The sequence below is a fragment of the Electrona antarctica genome, assembly GCF_951216825.1.
Source record: "Electrona antarctica genome assembly, chromosome: 9".
Lineage (NCBI taxonomy): Eukaryota > Metazoa > Chordata > Actinopteri > Myctophiformes > Myctophidae > Electrona > Electrona antarctica.
The window spans coordinates 40,318,733-40,341,247 of NC_136790.1; the positions used below are offsets into that span (position 1 = coordinate 40,318,733).

A 22,515-nucleotide genomic window follows, 5' to 3' on the forward strand; every position below is an offset into this window, starting at 1 on the left:
TGAGAAATCTAATCCGGTGTTTGCAGGCTTTGTCCATTATGAAATGTAATGCCATGGGGGTGTCAACAACAGAGGAAAACCTGTTTGCTGTCCCTCAACTTCTGCAGACCAAACTCTGTTTACTAATAGATCCCTCAGGGATCTACTAGTGTATTTTCTGTTTTGGCTCTGAATCTATGCATGCATTGTGAGCTTGTCGATCTGCTATGTTCTGCCTTTAAGTGGTTAAAGGCATGTGTAAAATGATATGTTTTAAAACAAAAAGGTTTTATTTAAAAAGTTAAAGCTCTATATTGTGATACTAATAGTAAATTATATAGCACTTTTATCCAAATTGCTTTACATAGATTTTCAAAGATACATTACATTCACCAATTCATAAACCGATGGCGGAGGAAACCATGAAAGGCACCAACCTGCACATTGGGAGAAATTAGGGGTTCAGAGACTTGCTCAAGGACACTTCGACACTAACTCTGGGGGAGCCCAGGATCGAATTGGAAACCTTGCGGTTCCTATCCGGCTGCTCCACCTGCCATTCTACCCCTGAGCCTTTATCTTGCATAACCAATGAATGAATGAATGAATTATTTTATTTAAGTTTCATTCCACCTCGTGGCCCATCCCTCGTGGGATTATATGACACCTTTGCATACAGTTACAGTTATTCAAAACCATAATAATTTCGTATAGACTACATTACAGTATGTCATGGATCTTAATAGTTATAGAATAGCAACCAAAGCAATGATTATTATAGAATTAGCAATTATACGACTAAACTGTTAAAAAACAACAAAAAGACATAAAACAACAACTGGAGACCTGCATGTTGTGTAGAATAGAAGCCGTTAAACCCACAGTGATTATCTCCTTTATCTCAGTTAACATAAAATGTTACACTGAGGCACAGAGAGAGGAGAGAGAGGGGGGGGAGTCCCACTCTATCTTGGGTTCAAGAGAAGACTAGGTAGGGAGGCCTCAATTGCCGCACCTCACAGTGTCGTGCAGCCAGCCCCCTCACAGCTCAGTCTTGTTAGCTTGGAGTAACTTGTACACCATTTCTGAAGAGGACACACTCCAGTTACATGAGGTAAAGTAAAGACATGTATGTCCGTTTGAGCTGTAATCAAGTTATAAAGTAAAAAGGTTGCTTGCATGTCTAAATATAGGTTGTTCTTTGTATTTATATTTATATTCATGACAACGAAGTGTTGAAGAGCACTTACAAACTAGAATTTGCAAGTTCCCTGTGCACATGCAATGTTAAAAACCAAGTGTATAAATGTAGAGAAAAGCCTGAGGATGCAAATTATGATATGCAAAGTTACATGACATTAGCTAAACAATGTCTAAGAAGTAACACATTTTTAAAACACACCATGATATTTATTTTCATAGAGGAAATAAGGCCCACATATAACACAATATTGATACTGCTATCAAATATTTTGTTTTAATGTAGGTTAGATTTAGGTGGTTTGCTGGTGGAAAAGAAGGGCCTTAATATATGGCTACTGATTACTAGGAAAAACAGTGGGGTGAGGGCTTCCAAACTGGCCAAAAATCATAATAATAAAACATATATTGAAGTAACCCTTTGAACGCAACACAATGTTTATTAGTGCTATTAACATACAAGTGCATAGAGTTCAAACAGGCAGATGACTTCTGAAAACTATGGGAATTGAATAGCTATAATAAACATTGTATTGCATTCATGGAGCTTCCCAATTTTATGTATTACTATATACTGTACCAGTGCCACTTTGTAACACTGCTCTAAAGAGATATCAACTACATTCGGTCGAGATGATATGTCTAAGTCAGGAAAATATGAACCCTGGTTATGAAACTATGGATTGTGAGTAATGGTACAGTACTGGACACATGTTATGATCAGAATATATGAGAAATGGAAAATTACAGAATGAGTAGGAAAACAACAGATGCATGCATCATTGTGCACAGGCGCCAGTCTATTTGATAACGCACTTGATGGTGCATCAGTATGTGTATCAGTATGTGCTTACTTGGATGAGTAAGCACATGATGAGAGTATGGTCAAGCAGATCAATTCTCTTAAACATAAAATCATAACCACCCTACATTAAGGGATATGATAGTGAGGAACGGTCGGATCATGCGGGGGGCTTTATATTCCTAGTCTGTTTTATTAAGACGGTGCAGTGTCCCAACAAAGATTGTAGATCTGATAGTGATACCATCATACGAAGGCACTAGTCTAGTTATAATATGCGGGATTCGATAAAATGGTAAATGCTAATAAATTGATATTTGGTTAATGTTAATACATTGATAAATGTAACCAAGCTATAAAAAAGATGTTAAGTATGTGATAATATGTGATGTTGAATTGTTGATTCAGTTATGAATGGACAGCCCCTCCACTAGAAATGGAAAATAAGTGATTTCTCAAATTGTGATTGCTGCACTTTATGGTGTTGAAAGTCTCCCACTCCCACCTTGCGTGTCTATGAACACTTGGGGTGAACAGATTGATGTCCTGAAGGGGTTGAAGAAGTTCATGTGATATGTGGCTTGATATGGGAGACAAATCTTTGATTTAGTAAGAGAAATACGATTTGTTTCCCTTGTATATGCCCTTTAAATCTCTGTATCATGCATTTGTTTTGTTTAGTTATGTGGTTGTCTGATTTCTTTGTTTTAACCCGTCGAGAACCTTGGGCATGAAAAAAGATGGCAATAAATAAATAATTTATACAAAAAGAATCCTCCCCTCCAGGCTGACATGGAGAAGATGTATGACTCACAGGTGAGGATGAAGATGATAAACCTTGACAGTGGTGTGGGCCATCCTCAGCCCAAACCTCAGGAGAGAGACCAATGGGCCAATAAAACGGAATTCTACCTGGCAGTAGCTGGACACATCGTTGGTTTGGGAAATGTCTGGAGGTTTCCATATCTTTGCTACAAAAATGGAGGAGGTACAGTATGTCACAAAATGTTGGTGAGAATATTATAGATATAGGGTCCTGTATATCGGGGCTGTCTGAAACCAGCTAAGTCCATTTTTCAGGTTTTAGATTTGTTTTTTTCATAAAGCAATGCTATTGAACATCCTTTACGTCTGTGTGTTGGTTGGTTAAAATACTATTGAACCAATGAAAAGCATTAAAAAGTGCTTCTAACAAAACCAACTAACTCCAAGTCCATTGGACCCTCAAACTGTCTGCTATAGCAGCTAACTGCACCCCCTCTCCCCCTCTCATGCAAGTACCATTTCAACTGGTTTGGTCCAGGACGACCAGGAATAATGAAGTGATAAACCAGTGTACTAGATCAGACACTTATCTAAGTTGCTCTTGGTTCAGGTCTATATTTTGGGTCATCATGAGTCATGGCCCACTGGTTGATGTTCTAGATGATAAGCAGCATTATAAAACTTGTCACTGTAATGTTTTACTTTTTTGAAAAGTGTTCACCTACAGTACATGAAGTGACAGATATAGTTACATATGGAGTCTGGACTCCAAGTTGAAAGTGGTTAATTGTACTGAACATCGTCAGCATTTCAACAATTTCAACAATGTACAATATGTTGTTTCCTAGGTGTTTTCTTTATACCTTATGTTCTGTTCCTGTTCACCTGTGGCATTCCTCTCTTCTTCTTGGAAACATCACTGGGTCAGTACACCAGTCAGGGTGGAATCACGTGTTGGAGAAAAATATGCCCACTCTTCGAAGGTAAAATTTCAATCTCTTCAGGGTTATCAGTAGTATGAATTCAGATGATCCAGAAAAATAATGAGTAATATTTATTGAATGTTATTCATAGACTGTTTTTTTTCAGTAGTGTAATCTGCAACCACTAATGTTTTCATCTACAACACATATCTTCACCAAATAAGTAGTGAGCTTGTAGATCTGCTTCAAGTGGTTCAAGTGGTTAAGAACTATTTCCTCAAACAAACTTAGCTCTGGATCAGGTATCACATGGGTCAGGTGTCATGATTTCAAGCTGTGCTGTTTTTTTCAGTTTTCACTTCCTTTAAAAGTGTCTGGGTTTTGGAAGCAGTCAAAATCAATATATCACTATATAATAGGAGGCACAATTGACCATATGTGAATATGGCCCTGGTTGATATGATATATGTCTTTTCCAATAGGTTTGGGATATGGAAGCCAAGTGGTTGTTTTATACACAGGAGTGTATTACATCATCATACTGGCCTGGGCGTTCCTCTTCCTCTTTTTCTCCTTCAGTGCCGAGCTGCCTTGGGCAAGCTGTCAGAACAGTTGGAACACAGGTAACTAACCACAAGTAAGACGCACGAACGCGGGAAGCGAACGCAGCTCGTAAATTGCATTAACAATTAGAATAAATTACGTACTTTTTTAAGGTTTTTTTTAAGTTCTCTTTTTTTTAGTTTTTTTAAGATTAGTTTTAAGATTTTTTTTAAGTTAAGTTTTTTTAAGTTACGTTTTTTTTTAAGTTTTTTCTTTTTAAGTTTTTTTTAAGTTAAGTTTTTTTTAAGTTAAGTTTTTTTTTAAGTTAAGTTGTGTGTGTGTGTGTGTGTGTGTGTGTGTGCGTGCATGTGTGTGTGTTTTTGTGTGTGATACAGCTGCGCCCTCTGGTGGTGGGCGGGTGGTGTTACAGCGTGACACACACACAGACAGACAGACAGACAGACAGACATGATCTGCTGGGTCTCATAGTAAATGCTCACTGCGTTCGCAATCACTGCGTTCGCAACAATTGATTTAAAACACTGGTTCGCAAGCAGTGGGTCGTGAGTGACCCATTTGTGGGTCCACGGTCCATTTTTATGGGTCATGAGTAAATATCCCCTTTATTGTTTTTAATTAGGCCTATTTATTTCAAAAGATACAAAAAAATCCCCCAAAACATCTACATTTTTCATAATAATTTCATAAATAAAGCCCCCAAATCAAGGAAAATCCATAAAAACAAATGCAAACAAAAGTGAAAAGCAGTGAAAATAGTGCATGTACAAGCTCACATACAGTATAGATCTGCTATTTTCACCAGTTTGGGTCCTGGGAAAACGTCTAATTTCTCTTTTGGGTCTCGAGCTTATGGGTCTCGTTTGTGAACCACTGATTTAACTGAGAATTCTGGACTGACCATTTTCTTACCATAATCTGATATCCAAGAACAAGTGGTACAGGTGAAAAATGTCATATAACTTAATCTCGCATGCACGGTGGGTTTAATGGTATATCGCCCACTACAGCAGCCCATTTGGGACAAAACACTGTGGAGAGTTATGCAACATTATGAAAGACACAGTCTTTCGAGTGATTAAAATAAGCAATTTACCAATTACCACTAATGCCACCTCGCACGCTCGGAGCTGCGGTGGGCTCAAGTTGGAGTTATGGAATTTTTCACCTGTACCACTTGTTCTTGGCTATAACCAGTAAGATGCCTGAGGGCTAGAAGCGACCTCGGGCGAGAAGTGACCTCGAAGGGCGAGGTTGCGTGCACTGGCCATATATGGAGCGTGTCTTGAGTGTACAGGGTTTGATGAGGTCAGATCAACATATGGAATGTCAGAACAGGTCAGCTCCATATATGGAGATCTAAGGGTGGCAGCGGTGGCAGTGTCTTGAGTGTACAGGGTTTGATGAGGGCCCAGGTAGGGCAGAGCCTATGTTGAGAACTCTAGTTTTCGCCGGCTGCCGGGCGCGGCTGCACAAATAACTTTGGGGCAGGCCCGTCTAGAGTTTAAATGGACAGGTATCAGTCGAAAGGGAGACATCGAAGAGGAAGGATGGATGGGGAAGGATAAACATATGGAATGTCAGAACAGGTTAACTTCTGACATATATCCATAAATATTGATGACATCAGGGATCTCCATATGGGCACATTTACTATGATATGATCCCTGATTTACTATCATCCCTGATGATGTCACGAGACCTATGTCATAGTGATGTCACGAGACCTATGTCATAGTGATGTCACGAGACCTGGGCACAATATATGGGGGCTTTCCCCATGTATGGGGATTTTGAGTGACAAGCTTTCCCCATTTTTCGTTCGCAACTTGATCAAGGCATATTCTTTTTTTTTGTCATGTAAGACGGCTGTTTCGAGACTGGCAAGAATCAATCAGCTAATGAGCACCTCGATGGAAGTACAGCATCTTCACCCAGAACATCTTCTGTCATAGAATTTTGGGAGTAAGTTCAAATAACTGTACTACTAATAAATGTACTTTTTGAGGGCAGTTCTTGTGCACTTCAACTGTTTGGGTTGACATCCTAAAGAGTCTTTTATTGCAGGAGACGAATATTGGGCTTGTCTAGTGGGATTGAAGAAATTGGCAATGTTCGATGGGACTTAGCGCTTTGTCTACTGCTGGCCTGGATAATCTGTTACTTTTGTGTCTGGAACGGAGTGAAGTCTACAGGAAAGGTAATGCCCTTGCATTGTTTATTATTATTATTATTATTATTATTGTTGTTGTTGTTGTTACAACCGATATCATGTAATGCAAACTCTTAGTATATTGTCACACAGATTGGTAATTTGTACAGTGTACGGAATGATGGAATTCTTTCTTTAAAATAGAAAGAATAATTTTAGCAATGATCAAATGACAAAACAATGAATCTGGTCTAAATGTGACACAGACATTAAATGAGATGGTGTTTCCCTCAGGTGGTTTACTTCACTGCTACCTTCCCATATGTGATGTTGGTGGTGTTGCTTATCCGTGGGCTCACTTTGCCAGGAGCCAAAGAAGGGATCATTTACTACCTGTACCCTGATGCATCCCGCCTCACTGATCCAGAGGTGGTACAGTTAAACATAGATTTACATTGTGTGTGTGTGTGTGTGTGTGTGTGTGTGTGTGTGTGTGTGTGTGTGTGTGTGTGTGTGTGTGTGTGTGTGTGTGTGTGTGTGTGTGTGTGTGTGTGTGTGTGTGTGTGTGTGTGTGTGTGTGTGTGTGTGCGTGCGTGCGCGCATGCGCAATGTAGCAGATGAAACAGTCCATGGTTGTAGTGTCTGTAGTCCTTACTAATCATTATTTATATAAATAGAGTATTTTGTCTTGTATTGTGTGCAGTTATCTCCTATACCATTTTTACGAAACTAACTTCTTCCAACATTTCCAGGTATGGATGGATGCTGGTAGCCAGATTTTCTACTCCTATGGAGTTTGCACAGGGGTTTTGACAGCTTTAGGTAGCTACAACAAATACAACAACAACTGCTACAGGTATTCCTTTTTTGGCATTATTGTCATGAATGAAATGGTATTGATTGTCTAAATAATTATCATATATCCTTTTCTTAAGTGAAATGTACTAACCTTCCACTTGGTGGACCTTATGATGATTTACTGATTGTCTTACTTCTCAATTGCAGAGACTGTGTTTACTTGTGCCTGTTAAACAGTTTAACTAGTTTCATCGCTGGGTTTGCCATATTCTCTGTCCTTGGCTTCATGGCATATGAGCAGGGTATGGATATCTCAATGGTTGCTGAATCAGGTATGATTTGACACTAATACACTATATCAGTGGTTTTCAACCATTTTCATATCAAGGCCCATCATTCATTCGGCATTTGAGCCACGGACCACCAAACATTGATCAAGATAACTACATTCTTCTTTTATATTCTTGAATTGTGTAGACTTCTTCTAAATTAAGTAATGCAGATGTTTAACAATAATTTAACTCTTGAGAGCGTAAAATGAAACCAAATGGACCTGTACGGTTTCATTTTACGCTCTCAAGAGTTAAAGATCTATAAGGGTCCGTTTTGGTTACCAACTCTCCATCATTTAGATGGGAACCACCTGGAACCCCCTCAAGGACCACTGGTGGTCCCCGGACCACTGGTTGAAAACCACTATATAAATATATGACAAGCAATTGGGATACCACTGGCATGGTGTAATGGCATAATCTAATCACCCTTTTGCAGGGCCTGGCCTGGCGTTCATTGCCTACCCTCGGGCAGTGGCTTTGATGCCAGTTCCTCAGCTATGGGCAGTCTTCTTTTTCATCATGATCATCTTCCTAGGACTAGACAGTGAGGTAAAACTAGTTGAAATTGAACTTTTGAATTGAAATTTAAATGTTTTAGTTGTTTCCGGTCGCATATTTCGATTGGACAAAAGTCATCCCATGAGTGCTGAATATGCAGTAAAGCAGCACAGGATTTACTGTAATCTATCAGTCTTCTATAGACTAGAGCAGGGGTTCTCAACGTTTTTGGCCGGGGACCCCCGAAAATGCTTTGGCAACGTCTCGGGACCCCCGCCCCGCCCCCCTCCCGACCCCCAATATAAATTGACTGCTACAATAACCTTAATAATAGAGACAATACACCATAAATAAATACTGAAACCAGATATAATCATTAGGGAAGGTGTATGCATGTACTATGTGTACTATATGTAAACTCTTCATTTCCATTTTCCAGCCATTCAGTTGCATTAAAAAAAGAAAAAAAAGAAAAAAAGTTTTTTTTAAAAAATTATTTGGGGACCCCCCAAAATAGTTTGGCGACCCCCCCCCGAGGGGTCGCGACCCACGGGTTGAGAACCCCTGGACTAGAGCAGCGGTTCCCAAACCTTTTTGGCCATGCACCCCCTGTTACCTCCTGACCTAGCTGATGCACCCCCCACATGGAAATATAAATTGCATAAGCTATATATATATATACATATATACATAAGCATGCCTGACACAGAATAGCATACACATTCCTTAAAGGCACAGGGGCCGTCACAAGGGACATACATTTCCTATTTATCCACATATATGCACATATATGAAGACCTGAATATGGCTTATATATGCACCATAGGCTATATTCTGCATATACTTGCCATATATTGACATAATATGTTAATATATTTAAAATAAAACCATAGCACCACCATTAGCCTTTTCATGTCGCGCACCACAAGGGGTGCACGCACCACAAGGGGTGCACGCACCACAGTTTGGGAACCACTGGACTAGAGCAGGGGTTCTCAACCCGTGGGTCGCGACCCCTCGGGGGGTCGCCAAATTATTTTAGGGGGTCCCCAAATTATTTTCAAAAAAAAAAAAAAAAAAGAAAAGTTTTAAAATGTATTTTCACGATTTTTCAAAAATAGCAGACCTACAAGCTCGTAGCGCGCCACTCGGTGGCGCGCTATGAGCTTGTAGATCTGCTATTTTTCAATAGCTAAATTATAACAATGCTTAAAACACCAAAAGGGGTTCCCGCCCAAAATGGTTTAAGGTTATTGTAGCAGTCAATTTATATTGGGGGTCGGGAGGGGGCGGGGCGGGGGTCCCGAGACGTTGCCAAAGCATTTTCGGGGGTCCCCGGCCAAAAAGGTTGAGAACCCCTGGACTAGAGCAACGTACCTGTAATTTAACCAACTGGGTGCTGAACGTTTATACTGCACTAAGTAACTATACAGCATTTCTTGGTATAGAGTCAATTAAAAAAAGAAAATAAAATCAACAAAATCATAAACGTATACGTTAATGCTAAATACCTTTTCACACTTGAGGTTGTGCTGTTGTACTAAATATCGGCATGGCTCTGATTACCTTTGACCGAATCACAGCCTATGCTGATTGGTTCACCAGCTGCTCTCCCGTAATGTGATTGGATATGCATGTTCATCTGTTATGAAATTGATTTGTATAAGCAAAACAACCTCTCTCATTATTACAGTTTGTGTATCATGAGGCTTTGGTCACAGCGATCACCGACATGTATCCATCCTTCTTTAAACCCGGCTACCGACGTAAACTTCTTCTACTTGCTATTAGTGTAGCAAGTTTCCTTATTGGCCTTCTGATGGTGACTGAGGTGAGAACTAAAGAATTCGATGTTTATCATTTATCACAATTTACACAGTGACCATTTTTTCCTCATATATCATTCATACCTGGGAGGAGGCTTTGGGTTTCACATTCACACCCTGTCCCTGAATGTGATATACAGTATAGTCAATCAGTATTTTCACCACCACATACAGTGCAGTGTTACAGTTGATACAATGATTATGACAAAGACCCTATAGTTCAGAGGTCATCGCCATGCTGGCTTGTGGTGGACGTTATTGCCATGGACAAACAAATTGAGTTGACAAACACATGCTATAGTTCTAAAAGACCATTACAGGTCTGTAACTCTGAGACTGTACAAATTATGCGAAGCCTGCGGAGCTAGTTCAGGCAGGCAACTCGTGAGCGCGCCTACCTGATCAGGTGATTAGTCTCATGCACTCTTTACCTGATCAGAGCGGCTATTTAAATCTGCCTATACCTGCTCATTCCTGGCTTCTCTCCTGCTGTGCGGTCGTGCACTGCTGCTGCTGCTGCTGCATGCTGCTGCTGTCTCCCTGACTCACTTGCTGCTAACCTGCTGCTCATGAAGTTTTTGCAAATCCCACCGCCTCCCCAGCCTCCACCTGTGTACAGGCTCTGTTTCTAAATCCCCCTGTATGTGGGTCTTATTCATTCCCTGTAATTCTACTAATCTGCTAATAATTTAATTAAAATGTTAATGTTACTGGGAATGAATAGGGACAGAGCCCTGACGCCAATCTATGCTTCAGACATCTATGCTCAATTATGCTCAATAAATATATATTTTAAATTCACTCTAAGAGTTGTCTGACTGACATTACATTATAATGTGTGTACCATTATGGGTCCATTTGGTAGGAGTTATGGGCATCCTTGAAAATAAAACATTTGAGAACCATTGTAACGATGGACTCCTAATATGCCATAGTATAATAAATCAGTGTTATTCATATTCCGAAGAAAACCTGGAGACCAATAACATTCAGTATAATGATAATCACAATAAGAGCATTATAATGTTAGATTTTTATAAGAAATGTTACTGAAAAGTACTCTGCATTTTCTCTCTCTACAGGGTGGACTTTATGTGTTTCAGCTGTTCGACTATTATGCCTGCAGTGGAATGACACTATTGGTTTTTGCCATTTTACAGTCTGCATGTGTGGGATGGGTATATGGTGAGAAGCAAGATGTTATAATATAACATATATTTCATATCATATTATGATATGAACTAATGCCAATTACACTATGGCGCTAATGAGAATTGTAATATAACGAGTGCATGAGACTGACAGCTTACTTTCATTCTTTCCTCAAGGTGGGGATCGTCACTATGATAATATAAAGGACATGATTGGCTATCGACCATGGCCTTACATGAAATACTGTTGGAAGTACTTCACACCAGCTATCTGCATAGTAAGCAATTTGTATTTTATATTTAAGCTTGGTTACTCAACAAAACTTCACAATGAATCAGATGAATGAATTACTCTTAATATTATATGAAAAATGTAATGTAATTATCAGTGCTGAATCTACAAGCTCACAACGCGGTGCGGCAGAAAACACCTACAAATTGTTGTTAAGTACAGTACTTGAGAACATGCACTTAGTTACTTTCCACCACTGTCACCACCAGTATGTGATTTCATCTTTGCCTCTTGCTCTTACCCTATGTCTGAATCCCTGTCCTATCTTTTGTTATTTCTCCAGTGCACATTTCTGTTTTCTGTGGTCAAATACACCCCTCTCAAATTCAACAACGTTTATGAATACCCCTGGTGGGGCTATGCCATCGGTGGATTCTTAACTCTCTCTTCAACACTTATGATTCCTGCTTGGATGCTGTACACTATGAGTGTCACCCCAGGGACCCTGCGACAGGTAAAACATTTGATCGGTTTTGTAAAGCGACTTTGAGTATTTCGAAAAGTGCTATATAAATGTCACGTACTATTATTATTATTATTATTATTATTATTATTATTATTATTATTATTATTATTATTATTATTATTATTATTATTATTATTATTATTATTATTATTATTATTATTAAGTGATTAAAAAAGATGCTGGGTTTTAGTTTTATTTCATGTTCATTCGGTGCCATGATCCAACTGCATTGGAGGTTCCCTTTACAGTAGGAGGATGTTACACATTGCAATCTGGGAACCCCAACAATTGTTTGAATTTGCTCAGAGCTAAATCTGTCATGAGAGATTACATGCTAATACAACAATGAAAATAACTGCATTGCAAATCGTCCTTGAATATTTGCTACGATATACTTTTTCTTATGACAAATTGTGAAAATAGCCGATCTACAAGCATGTAGATCTGCTACTTTCACTATTTCCAAAATATTTTTAAAGAAAGAAAATGAAAGTTTAATTATGGTATAATAATGAATGCAGATGATAATGGGAAAACATATTACTCTCCTTTGACAGAGAGTAGAAGCACTGTGCACTCCAGCAAAGGACCTACCTGATCCATCGAGAAACAAGGCACTCAATCCTGAGGCATTCCACACTTTCACAGAGATGTGTACGCTGCGCATGGCGGAAACTCCAATAGGAAACGGATCACAATGAAAAACTGATAAACTGAGATGCTATTGGAAAAGCAAGTCATTCTGTCATGGTACTGAATTAGTCACAAATGCAGGAGAATGCCTGTATGTGAATTGTGAACATAGAACAAGTTACCTATAGCCTACAGTATTTAATGGAGAAAATGTGTGCGCTTGCCAAATGGAAAATATATACTATAAGAAATGATAAAGAAAAAGGATATTCACAATTTAGGATTTAACAGACACTCTTATCCATGAGCGAATTGCAATATAAGCAAGGCAAATAGTCACATACTGTACAAGGATGCAGAGGGAGCAGTGTAGTGCCTCAAGAAACCTATAAGCATCTGTCTAAACAATATGGTGTCTAAATAACAATATGTACAGTTGGAGGCCATCGATATTGTCCTTTTCTTTTTGCTGAGGTTTGCGTGATCTGCGCAAAAGGACAGTTAACCCATTTTGGGCGGGAACCCCTTTTGGTGTTTTAAACATTGTTATAATTTAGCTATTGAAAAATAGCAGATCTACAAGCTCATAGCGCGCCACCGAGTGGCGCGCTACGCAGGTAAAGTGTGTGTATGTCAATGTAACAGTATAGTGAAAAGCAGGATTTAAGGCACTTTCATCATTGTGTTCATGTATGGGAAATCAATGTAACTGAAATAAGTGGCATTACTGTTATATAGACATCTGATGTTTATTAGGGTGTTGTTTTAGAAGTGTGCTTTTAATATATTGAAATCACAATCAATTTTAAGCTTTACATGATATGTTTACAAATTTATGAAAGTTAACCTCCTCAGTGACCTCACTCCTAGGGGATCTATTTTTGTTATTTAAATAACGGGTTGAATGGTTGGATTGAATGTTTATTTTAAGTTAAGTTTACAAGTTTTATAATTTTGTGATAATTTATTTGAACAATTTTCATTTTAACTATCCACAATCAATGTAACATTGATATATTCACACGTCAAAGTAGTTTTAACCATTTAAATTGTATGGCAACAAATGGAAGTTAAACATGGCGTTAATGGCTCTGCTCTTTCAGATGTTCCCTGAATTTTGCTAAGCAGCATGCTAAGCAAAATCAGGGAACTCTATGCACCCCCCCCCCCCACACTGCCCCACAGGTATACAAGACAGCAAGATGGTTAAAGATGGAGTGCCACAATTTTTGTATTTTTCCAGTTTTTCATGTGTCTATGTCTATGAGGTGACAGTAGGCCTACTTGTGGTTTTTATGTGCAATGGTGTCTTCCCTTTATTTATAGGTAATAATTTGTATAGTAAGGCCTACTTGTTAATTATAGTCCGTATAAGTGCTTGCTTGTTTCTCAGAATAAAAAATGGACAACACACTAACACTGCTTCGAAGCTGTAAATGAAAACGTTTTTTTATCGTCATTGAAATAAAGCACTGCAAGTGTAGGAATATGGCTGGACACAAGAGGGCAGTGCAAACAGTCCTAAAGTAGCCTTACAGCCTGGGCACACTAGCCAACTTAACTTGCCAGCTTGCCAGTCCATGCGGCCCAAGGAAGCTGTCTGCCTGCGTCTCTTCCAGGTTTTTAGACAGCTGGTGGATGGAAATGAAGCTCCACCCACGCGGCAGCTAGAATGCCGCTGGGGCAAGCTTTTCCGGGAAGCTTCATTTACTTTACTTTGTTTGAGGACCAGAGAGATTCCTATTTATATTCAATCTATATATTGAAATTTTATTTCATTTAGAGGATAGCCCCTTGAGATGCATCATCTCGTTTTAGAGGGGGTCCTCGGGCACAACACAATGAATACAGTAGGCCTACATAGACAAAATGCATCAAACATGTCATGGCACCCAAGTGACCTTTGCCTAGTGAAGAGTATATCATTGGTAAATTTGACAGCAGTGGTTGTAGAAAAATTAGAACGGAAACCAGATTGAGATGGAGATAATATATTGAAATTGTTGATGTATTGTGATAATCTTTATTTGTATTTAATTTATTTATTTAATTTAAATACATTATTTTATTTTCATTGTCTTGTTCCACTTTTGCTTTGGCAATGTAAACGTATGTTTTCTCATGCCTATAAAGCTCCTTTGAATTGAATTGGAGAGAGAGAGGGGGGGGGGGGTGCTTCATTCTTTGGTGCACGAGAGTGTCTACCATGCTCTTGGTGCAGACAGTCAGACATTACACCCAATGGGATCAGAGAAAGCAGAGCAGAGTCAAATTGGCCACTGGCCAGCTTCTTCATGAGTTCAGAGGTAAAAGGTGAAAGTTGTGACTGTTGCTTCTTCAACATACAACCTTGTAGTAGTATTGTCTTTTTCATTCTTTCTTTTTGTCCTGCTGCATTTCAGCATTTGTAAATCAAGCGTATAAGCGTACAGTGCAGTCACTTACAGGTTAATTAATCTGTGAAATTGCTAGCATTGGTACTTATTACACTAGGCCTTATAGGGGGAAATAGCATCTACTGTATAAGGTCACAATGTGTAGCAATATATATATATAATATATATATATATATATAATATATATATATATATAGCGGACGCTCTGTCGCTGTCTAAATCGCTCGGTCGCTGTCTGTCAGTCAGAGTACTTCCTTAGCAGAGCAAGACAGCGCCATCTCACACTAAGGCTGTCCCCAAACATTCAAGGTTCGAATGTTCGCTCGTTAGGGTTGGCACTCGAATCTTAATTAATGGGATTGAACCATTCGTTTTTTTTATTTTTATTTTTTTATTAAATAAAAAATATTATTATTTTTTCCCTTTTTTTTATTAACTCGAAAATATATCTCGGCAAGAATGCGATATGAGCATGTAAAAAAAAGTAAGTTTCTAGTGCATTCCTGTCAGTTATGATTTTTTAAAGAATCTCCTAGTTCTGCTGTCCCATCTCCCGTGCATATTAATTAGGAGATTGGCCTGCAGCTGAGGTGATTGACCTTTCTCACCTTGTTCTGTGAGAACAAAAGAGTTCCATTGAATGGAATGTCTGACGCGTCTCTCTCACACACACACACACACACCAGCACACCAGCATGATCGCCGTTCTTAGCAGCCATGATATATTAGCATATGCTCTCTTCAATGCGCTTCTGAGAATAATACACAGGTGGAACAAATAACGAGCAATATACGCTGTTTTAGCTGCCTGCCAGCAAGCTCACATGAGCTTGCAGATCAGCTGTTTTGGCGGAGCAACTTGACGGGTGTGTGTGTTGGAAGAGACGAGAGAGATTGATAAAGAGCAGGGGAGACGCGCTGCGCTCTGATCGTGACGGATATCTCAAAGGTTATTTTTAAAATTAATTAGAAACAAATGGTCCGGATGTTCGCTCGAAAAATCCTGCCGAAGTTCGAGTCCTAAAAAAAGGGCTAAGGTACAGCCTTATCTCACACACACGGACCGCCCCACGGAACCTAGCGCCGCACAGCCCTGTCCTCCAACCTCAATCGGCCCTGCATTACACACGCCAACAATCTAACATTCATCTTAATTAAATTAATTTGCGACAAAAAAAAAACATCTCCCCGCAAATCACGTGTCACCAGTGTCACCAGTGAAATGCATGTTGGGACGGATTATATAAACATGTTTTTGAGGCATTTTGTTCCAAAAATGTGTTTTGCAACACACAAACTGTTGGTGGCGCTATAACAGGCCAATGTGAAAAGGGTGGGATATATTCCTCAGCCTAGTAAGAAAATGTGTGAAAGATTTCACGTAAATTGCATGCTGCGTTCATGATTTGAGGCTTTTGTTCAAAACGGGGCAATCTTGCAAACTGTGAAAGCTAATTATAGCCAATTAGGATGGAATATGAAATATCGGACAGATCCGACTTGAGCACATGACCATAGAGATAGTGTGTAACGATTTGTGAGATTTTTGGACAGAATCTGGAGGAGTAATATCAAAAAATGTGTTTTACAAAAGTGGGCCTCCTGGTGGCGCTATAAAAGGCAGATGCAGAAAATGCAGGTCAACGGTTTGTCCTTGGCCTCTAGGGAGTGTGCATGCAACGTTTCACGCAGATCGGTGCAGTTTTAGGTAAAAAATGTGAAAAGCTGCCTCATGGTGGCGCTATAACAGGCCGTTCTGGAAAATGTGGGGCAGAGGTTCATCGTTGGCATCCAGGGAGTGTGTGTGCAAAGTTTGGCATCGACCGGGTTAACGGTGCCGGAGATTAGCTGGTAACAGACGGACGGAAGGACGGACACACACACACACGGACACACACACACACACACACACACACACACACGGACGGAGTGCAAAACATACTCTCTCCCCATGCCTTCGGCCTGGTGGAGACAATAAAAGGAGAATACTAATAACACGCTAATACATTATAATAATAAAAAGTCAGGACTTAAATGGCGAGAAAGGTAAAATGTGATGGAATATGATGGCAAGTATCGTTCAGAGATTGACCTATATGTTGTTGGATAATACTGTAATGTGTTCAATCACTTAATGTGTCTCACTGACCTACTAATAACAGATTAGACTTCAGTTCCTGTGCTGTCACAGTTTCACCATACTCTATACACAGGACAGTGTTAAGCCCTCGTGTGCTGTAAATCAAGGCACTAATCCATATTAACCTGTGGGTGACGTGTGACTTCAGGCACGCGTCAGACATCCTATTTTTAGGCCTCTTGTCTGCCCCAGGCATATGCACGCCTCAAATCTGCAATATCAATCCCATTTGGAGCTCAGCTACTGTAGACCAGTACCTTATCTGGCTCCATAATATGGAGGGTTCCCACACTTTTTTTTAATTCCAAGACCCCATTTTATGGGGGATTCTTTTTGGTGACAACACACTGTAGCCTTCATACTGTGGTGCAATTTCAAACGTAATTTATTCAGTTGTCAATGTGCGAGCCCATGCTCACCTTGCTGTGACCCCACTTGGGGTCCTGAGCCATAGAATCTCTACTTTATCTAAAGTTGTGTTTATTGGCTTGTTGATTACAGATTACAAGTGCAGTTTAAAGGCACAATAAATAAAGCTATGGTTCAAGGTAAATGTTCATCATTATAATGGGCAATCATTGACTGTTATTGTTAAACTATCTGCTCAATGTAACTTTAAAAATTAAATAATCATAAAAGTTCTTGAGTACTGACTGTATGTTGTATCATTGTTGATCATCACCTAAGGTAACATATCATAACAGTTATATGTGATATATTTAAATATTGTGCATTTAACATAAACATATTATTGTAATACAATAATACATCTGTACAGACTGTCTATTTCTATAATTATTTGCAAGAACAATCACTACAAAAGAATCTATGTAAAACAATAATGATTAATTTACAATTGAGGCTCATATACACAAAACATTCACATGTACATTCACATTGCCTTGGCTTAACATTAGATATTTCATGACATTTTATGACCATAATACTGACTTACTTAAAGGTGGCCTTTTTTCAGATACAGCCAAAAGTGCAATATTTGCCTTTGAGGTGTAGTGGAAAGTAAATCAAATACACTGTTCAGTACAGTGTTTTTAGGCTACTTTACTTGGTTTTTCAATACTTTAGTTAGCTACTAAGTACATTTAGATTGTTATCACAAAACATAATATATTAACCAGTTATTCTATTTAGCTATTTACAAAATATTTGTATACATTTCGTAAACTTGTAAGTTGTAATAGAGTATTTCTACATTGCGGAATTTTATCACAAAACATTTCAGTATATGAACCACTTATTCTATTAACAAAATATTTTTTAAAACTTATGCAATGGGACATTACTTTCGTACTTTTACTCAAGTAAGAGTATTTCTATATTGTGGTATTGTAACTTTAAATTAATACAAAAATGTGAGTACTTCTTTCATCACTGTATTTGAGAGAAACAGGTGTCACCTCCAACAATGTCTTGACTCTTAGTTAACATACTCAATGCCTCTGGTTTGCGTAGAAGGTGTGAATCCAATTTGTGAGGATTGAAGATTAGAAAGGGACAAACGCCTCCGGTTCAACGGCTTGTTACTGACCATTTTAGACGCAAAGCGGATAAGCACAAGCTACTTGTTGTGGAAATCCCTCTTGGAGGTATTGACATACTTACAGTACTGTATGAAGAACTGTGACAGAATGGTTTGTGATTTTGTACATCCAGGCCATTTCCATTTCATGTCATGATTAATGATCTATCCTGTGGCTCTGTGTGGGTACTTTTGTTGCATGAAAATAAAGATACAGCATGGATAGGCATTTCACCAAACATAAAACAGTAGAGGCCATGCCATTCTAAACCTAATATTTGTGTGCAGATAGTAAAATTTAAAACAGTACTTCATGTGCAGTTTAGTGGTATAAAAATGTCCATTGTGTAATATTACGAATTATCTTTATGTTGCTATGTTTCAAAACTTTAAACCAAAAACCGTGTACCTTACATATTTAACTCATCTAACAACATGGGAACGGAATCTATGCAGTACGGCACATTACAGAGCTCACGTGCACATTTGAGCACTGACATTTACAGGTGTAAAACAGACGGTGGAATCTTTGCACATGCTCCGTCGTGGTTGTCGTTTCTAGAAAGAAAAAAAGACAGGGAAGGGGGTTGCAGGGAGAGCAAGGGGGGGAAACGAAGAATGAAGAAAACACCACAAAACATTATGCACATATTTACACATAACATATCACATATCCATCAGTACAGCAGTGGTGGAAAAAGTACTCAATTATTTTACTTAAATAACCGTATCGGTAACCCTTCATTTTACCAGGTAACTACCTGGTAATAATAGGTAAGTACCTGGTATTAGCCTACCAGGAAATGTATGTGGTGTAAAACCTTGCAAGTTACCGTGTAAGAAAGGTGGAACTGTAGTGTGAAAGGAAACGTGGTTTGTTCCCATGGCATTACCATGTTCTTTCCCCATAATTGTAAAATTACCAGGAATTTACACATTATTTAGTAGATTAATACCCAATAATCTGGTGTTTACCCATGGGCAGTGGCGGAAGGTTCCTATAACGGCAGTGGGTGCCCCCCAATTAAAGTAAAAGTAGTCTGAGGAAAAGGAACAGTTCTGTTCCCCGGACATTGTTTTGGGATATTTTGGCTGAGATGGCTCTGTTTGTCAAGTCTCAGGTCAGTGTGGAGATTACCCGGCGGCCGGCGGTGTTGCTGCCCCTCCCCTCCCCTCCCGGCTCATGGCTCTTTACAGACGGGCCGACGGTACACAGACAGCAGCCTCTCCGCTGACCGTGTTAGTGTTGTGTTGCTGCAGGAGACGGAGTGTGAATGAACCGTGCGGTCACTGGAACAAAGCCACCGTATTAGCATTTGAATACCTGTTCTGTGAACACCGTAAAGGTGTGTGCCTACGTGACAAAATGACCAGGGGGAGGGGATCTTCAGCCTTAATCTCAGTGGGTGCTATTTGGATTATTATTTTTTCAGTGGGTGCCCAAGCCCTCAGGCACTCCCGAAGTTGACGCCGTTGCCCATGGGTGTGTAAAATTATATCAGGGAGTGATAACGACTAACACAAAATGATCAGTGTCGTCGGTGGGCATCCTCTCCGCTCCAACACGTGTCCATAAGTCTGCTTCTCCCCCTGGACAGCACACAGTACACACTGCATCTGTATATTAGCTGTGAATAAGAGGAAACAACCACAGAGTTCCCAGGACCCAAAACACCAGCATCCCCACCATTACCAGCCATCAACGAAATAAAGATAAAATGCATTATTATTACACCACCACCCGGTGACAAATAAGCAAAAACAGGATAACTGTCAAATACATCAATATTACCTGCACTCTCACCTGTTTCTTTGTCTGAAACAGAACCACAGGAAACATCTTGCCTTATGTGAGCCGTATGCCATATGTGAGCCTCCCCCATTACCCTGATGGGTATAATCTAGGATCTATAATTGCCAGGTAGGTACATGGTAATATCATGGAAATAGAGCACGCTTCCTTTTACAGTAGTACAGTTCCTCCTTCCTTCCTGCATGGGTACCTATCAGGTACCCATGGTAGTTGTCAGGAAATTACTTAGTAAGAACTGGTCATTTCCTGGTAGGCTACCCGTAAACACAGTGAATACAGTTACCTTAGTTGTAACGCCTGGGCGTATGGTACGTACTAGAGACTTGGCCGTCAGCATTTTGAACGCAAACTTCTTGAGGTGTCCGTTGAGTACCCGGAGGTCCAGAATGGGGCGTAGGCCCCCCCCTTTTTTCTTGACCAAGAAGTAGCGGGAGTAGAACCCGCTGCGACATTGGCTCTGGGGCACCTCTCTGGCGGCTCCTTTCTCCAGCAGAGAAGCTATCTCTTGTTGGAGAACTTGACCCGCTTGACCCCGCGAGTCGGTGAAGAGGACTCCACTGAACGCGGGGGGTCTCATTGCAAATTGGAGCCTGTATCCCTTTGCTAAGGTGCGTAGGACCCAGGGGGACGCATTGTAGCGTTCCCACTGGGCTACGCGCTCGGTCAAGGGACTTATCCCCTCCAGACGAGGTGGCCCTCGTTTGGTGGTGGTATCCACTGGATGACCAAAGAAAATTTCGCCATGACCCGTCTCCCTGGTGGCGTTTAAGCCCGCCACAGGCCTCATATCCCACCTTCGGGCAGCACTTCGGCTGTCCCTAACAGAGGGTTCATGGTCCCCCGACCGAATTGGACAGTTTTAGCGCCACCATGAGGCTGAGTTGAAAATGTTCCAGTGGCATTTCTTCATCGGCCTAGTGGGAATGTCACAATGTCAATGTCACAATGTCACAGAAATCACACGATGTGTTCATGATTTGCGTCATTTTGTTTGAAACTGTGCACTCCTGCGAACTTTGGTAGCCAATCTTAGCCAATCAGGATGGAGTCTGAAAAATCTGAAAGACCAGTTTTGTTGAATGACTCTAGAGAGACTGTGTACCAATTTGCGTGATGTTTGGACAAAATCTGTAGGTGTACTGTCCAAAAAATTGTTTTGCACAAAGCAGCCTCCTGGTGGCGCTATAAGAGGCCAATGTGAAAGCCTTGGGGCAGAGGTTCAGCTGTGGCATTCAGGGAGTGTGTGTGCAGAGTATGGCTGCGATCAAGCCAACGGTGCCAGAGATTAGCTGTCCACAGACGGACGGACGGACACACGGACGGACACACACACACACGGACAGACGGACGGAGTGCAAAACATACTCTCTCTCCATGCCTTCGGCCTGGTGGAGACAATAACAGCCTACTGCAAATAGCAGCCTAGTTCCTTATAAATGCCCGTGGTCCAAATCGATTTAGCATATTATCAGCCTGGGCTACTATTTGGTAATATACGGGTATCTAAATATAGAAAACCAAAAATAAAGGGATATTTACTCGCAACCCATACAAATGGGTTGTCCGTTAGAAGAGGGAAACGAACTCCGACCTCCCAGTCTCAGGATCATCGATGGAGAATACAAGCTAATAGAAACTGCAGGCTTTCTAGTCCTGAAAAGTTGCAATGCGAAAATGGAAGCCATCGTTCTCACGATAATCAAAATCTAAACATTTTTGCAAAAAAATCTTGTTTAAAAAGAAACTCCTGTAATTGGCTTTTGAATGCAGCTACAGAATGAGCGTAGGGACTGAGGGAACGTATTGGGGCTACGTTAGTACTGTAATTTGTTTATTTTTGATTATGATGATGATGATGACGGCTAGCCGTCATCATCATCATCGGGCAATCTTGTTTAAAAAAAACCTCCTGCCTAATGATGATGTCACTGGAGGACGGTTTCTAAACTGCCCAGTGAGCACTGAGCTGGAACTTGACTCCAAGTTAACAGATGCCTAATTGCATCAATAGTCCCCTGCCTCTTAAGCCATAGAAAGCATCCGCTGATGGCACGAGGTAGGTTAATTTCATTAATTAAATGAAATTAACCTTTCTATTCAAACACCTACGTATGTAATTATTCAATTTGAAAGCATTGTCCGAAAGGTATAAAAGTCACAGGTTTTGCAACATCAGTTGCAGAGTGGTTTAGCACAGCACACACTTCTAGTCAAAGTGCACAGTCTCTGACTGCATACAGCCAAG

At 40.1% G+C, this 22,515-nt stretch overlaps 1 protein-coding gene across 1 annotated transcript; it reads left to right on the forward strand.

The window, feature by feature from the left end:
- The first annotated feature begins 1,041 nt into the window (after positions 1-1,041).
- On the forward strand, positions 1,042-12,776 carry slc6a22.2 (solute carrier family 6 member 22, tandem duplicate 2). Its single transcript, XM_079510343.1, has 15 exons — positions 1,042-1,093; positions 2,768-2,969; positions 3,595-3,729; positions 4,152-4,292; positions 6,096-6,195; positions 6,298-6,430; positions 6,677-6,811; positions 7,135-7,238; positions 7,388-7,512; positions 7,952-8,064; positions 9,707-9,844; positions 10,922-11,024; positions 11,168-11,268; positions 11,566-11,736; positions 12,306-12,776. The coding sequence occupies exons 2-15, from the start codon at positions 2,774-2,776 to the stop codon at positions 12,447-12,449; spliced, it is 1,839 nt and encodes a 612-aa protein (XP_079366469.1). The 5' UTR covers positions 1,042-1,093; positions 2,768-2,773; the 3' UTR covers positions 12,450-12,776.
- The last annotated feature ends 9,739 nt before the right edge of the window (positions 12,777-22,515 follow it).

What these genes read in the sequence shown, in the direction of transcription:
- slc6a22.2 (XM_079510343.1), top strand. Translation starts at nt 2,774, where the DNA reads ATGGAGAAGATGTATGACTCACAGGTGAGGATGAAGATGATAAACCTT. An exon ending in TCAGAACAGTTGGAACACAG is followed by an intron (nt 4,293 to 6,095) that starts GTAACTAACCAC and finishes TTGTCATGTAAG; the next exon opens with ACGGCTGTTTCGAGACTGGC. An exon ending in TCTGTCATAGAATTTTGGGA is followed by an intron (nt 6,196 to 6,297) that starts GTAAGTTCAAAT and finishes CTTTTATTGCAG; the next exon opens with GAGACGAATATTGGGCTTGT.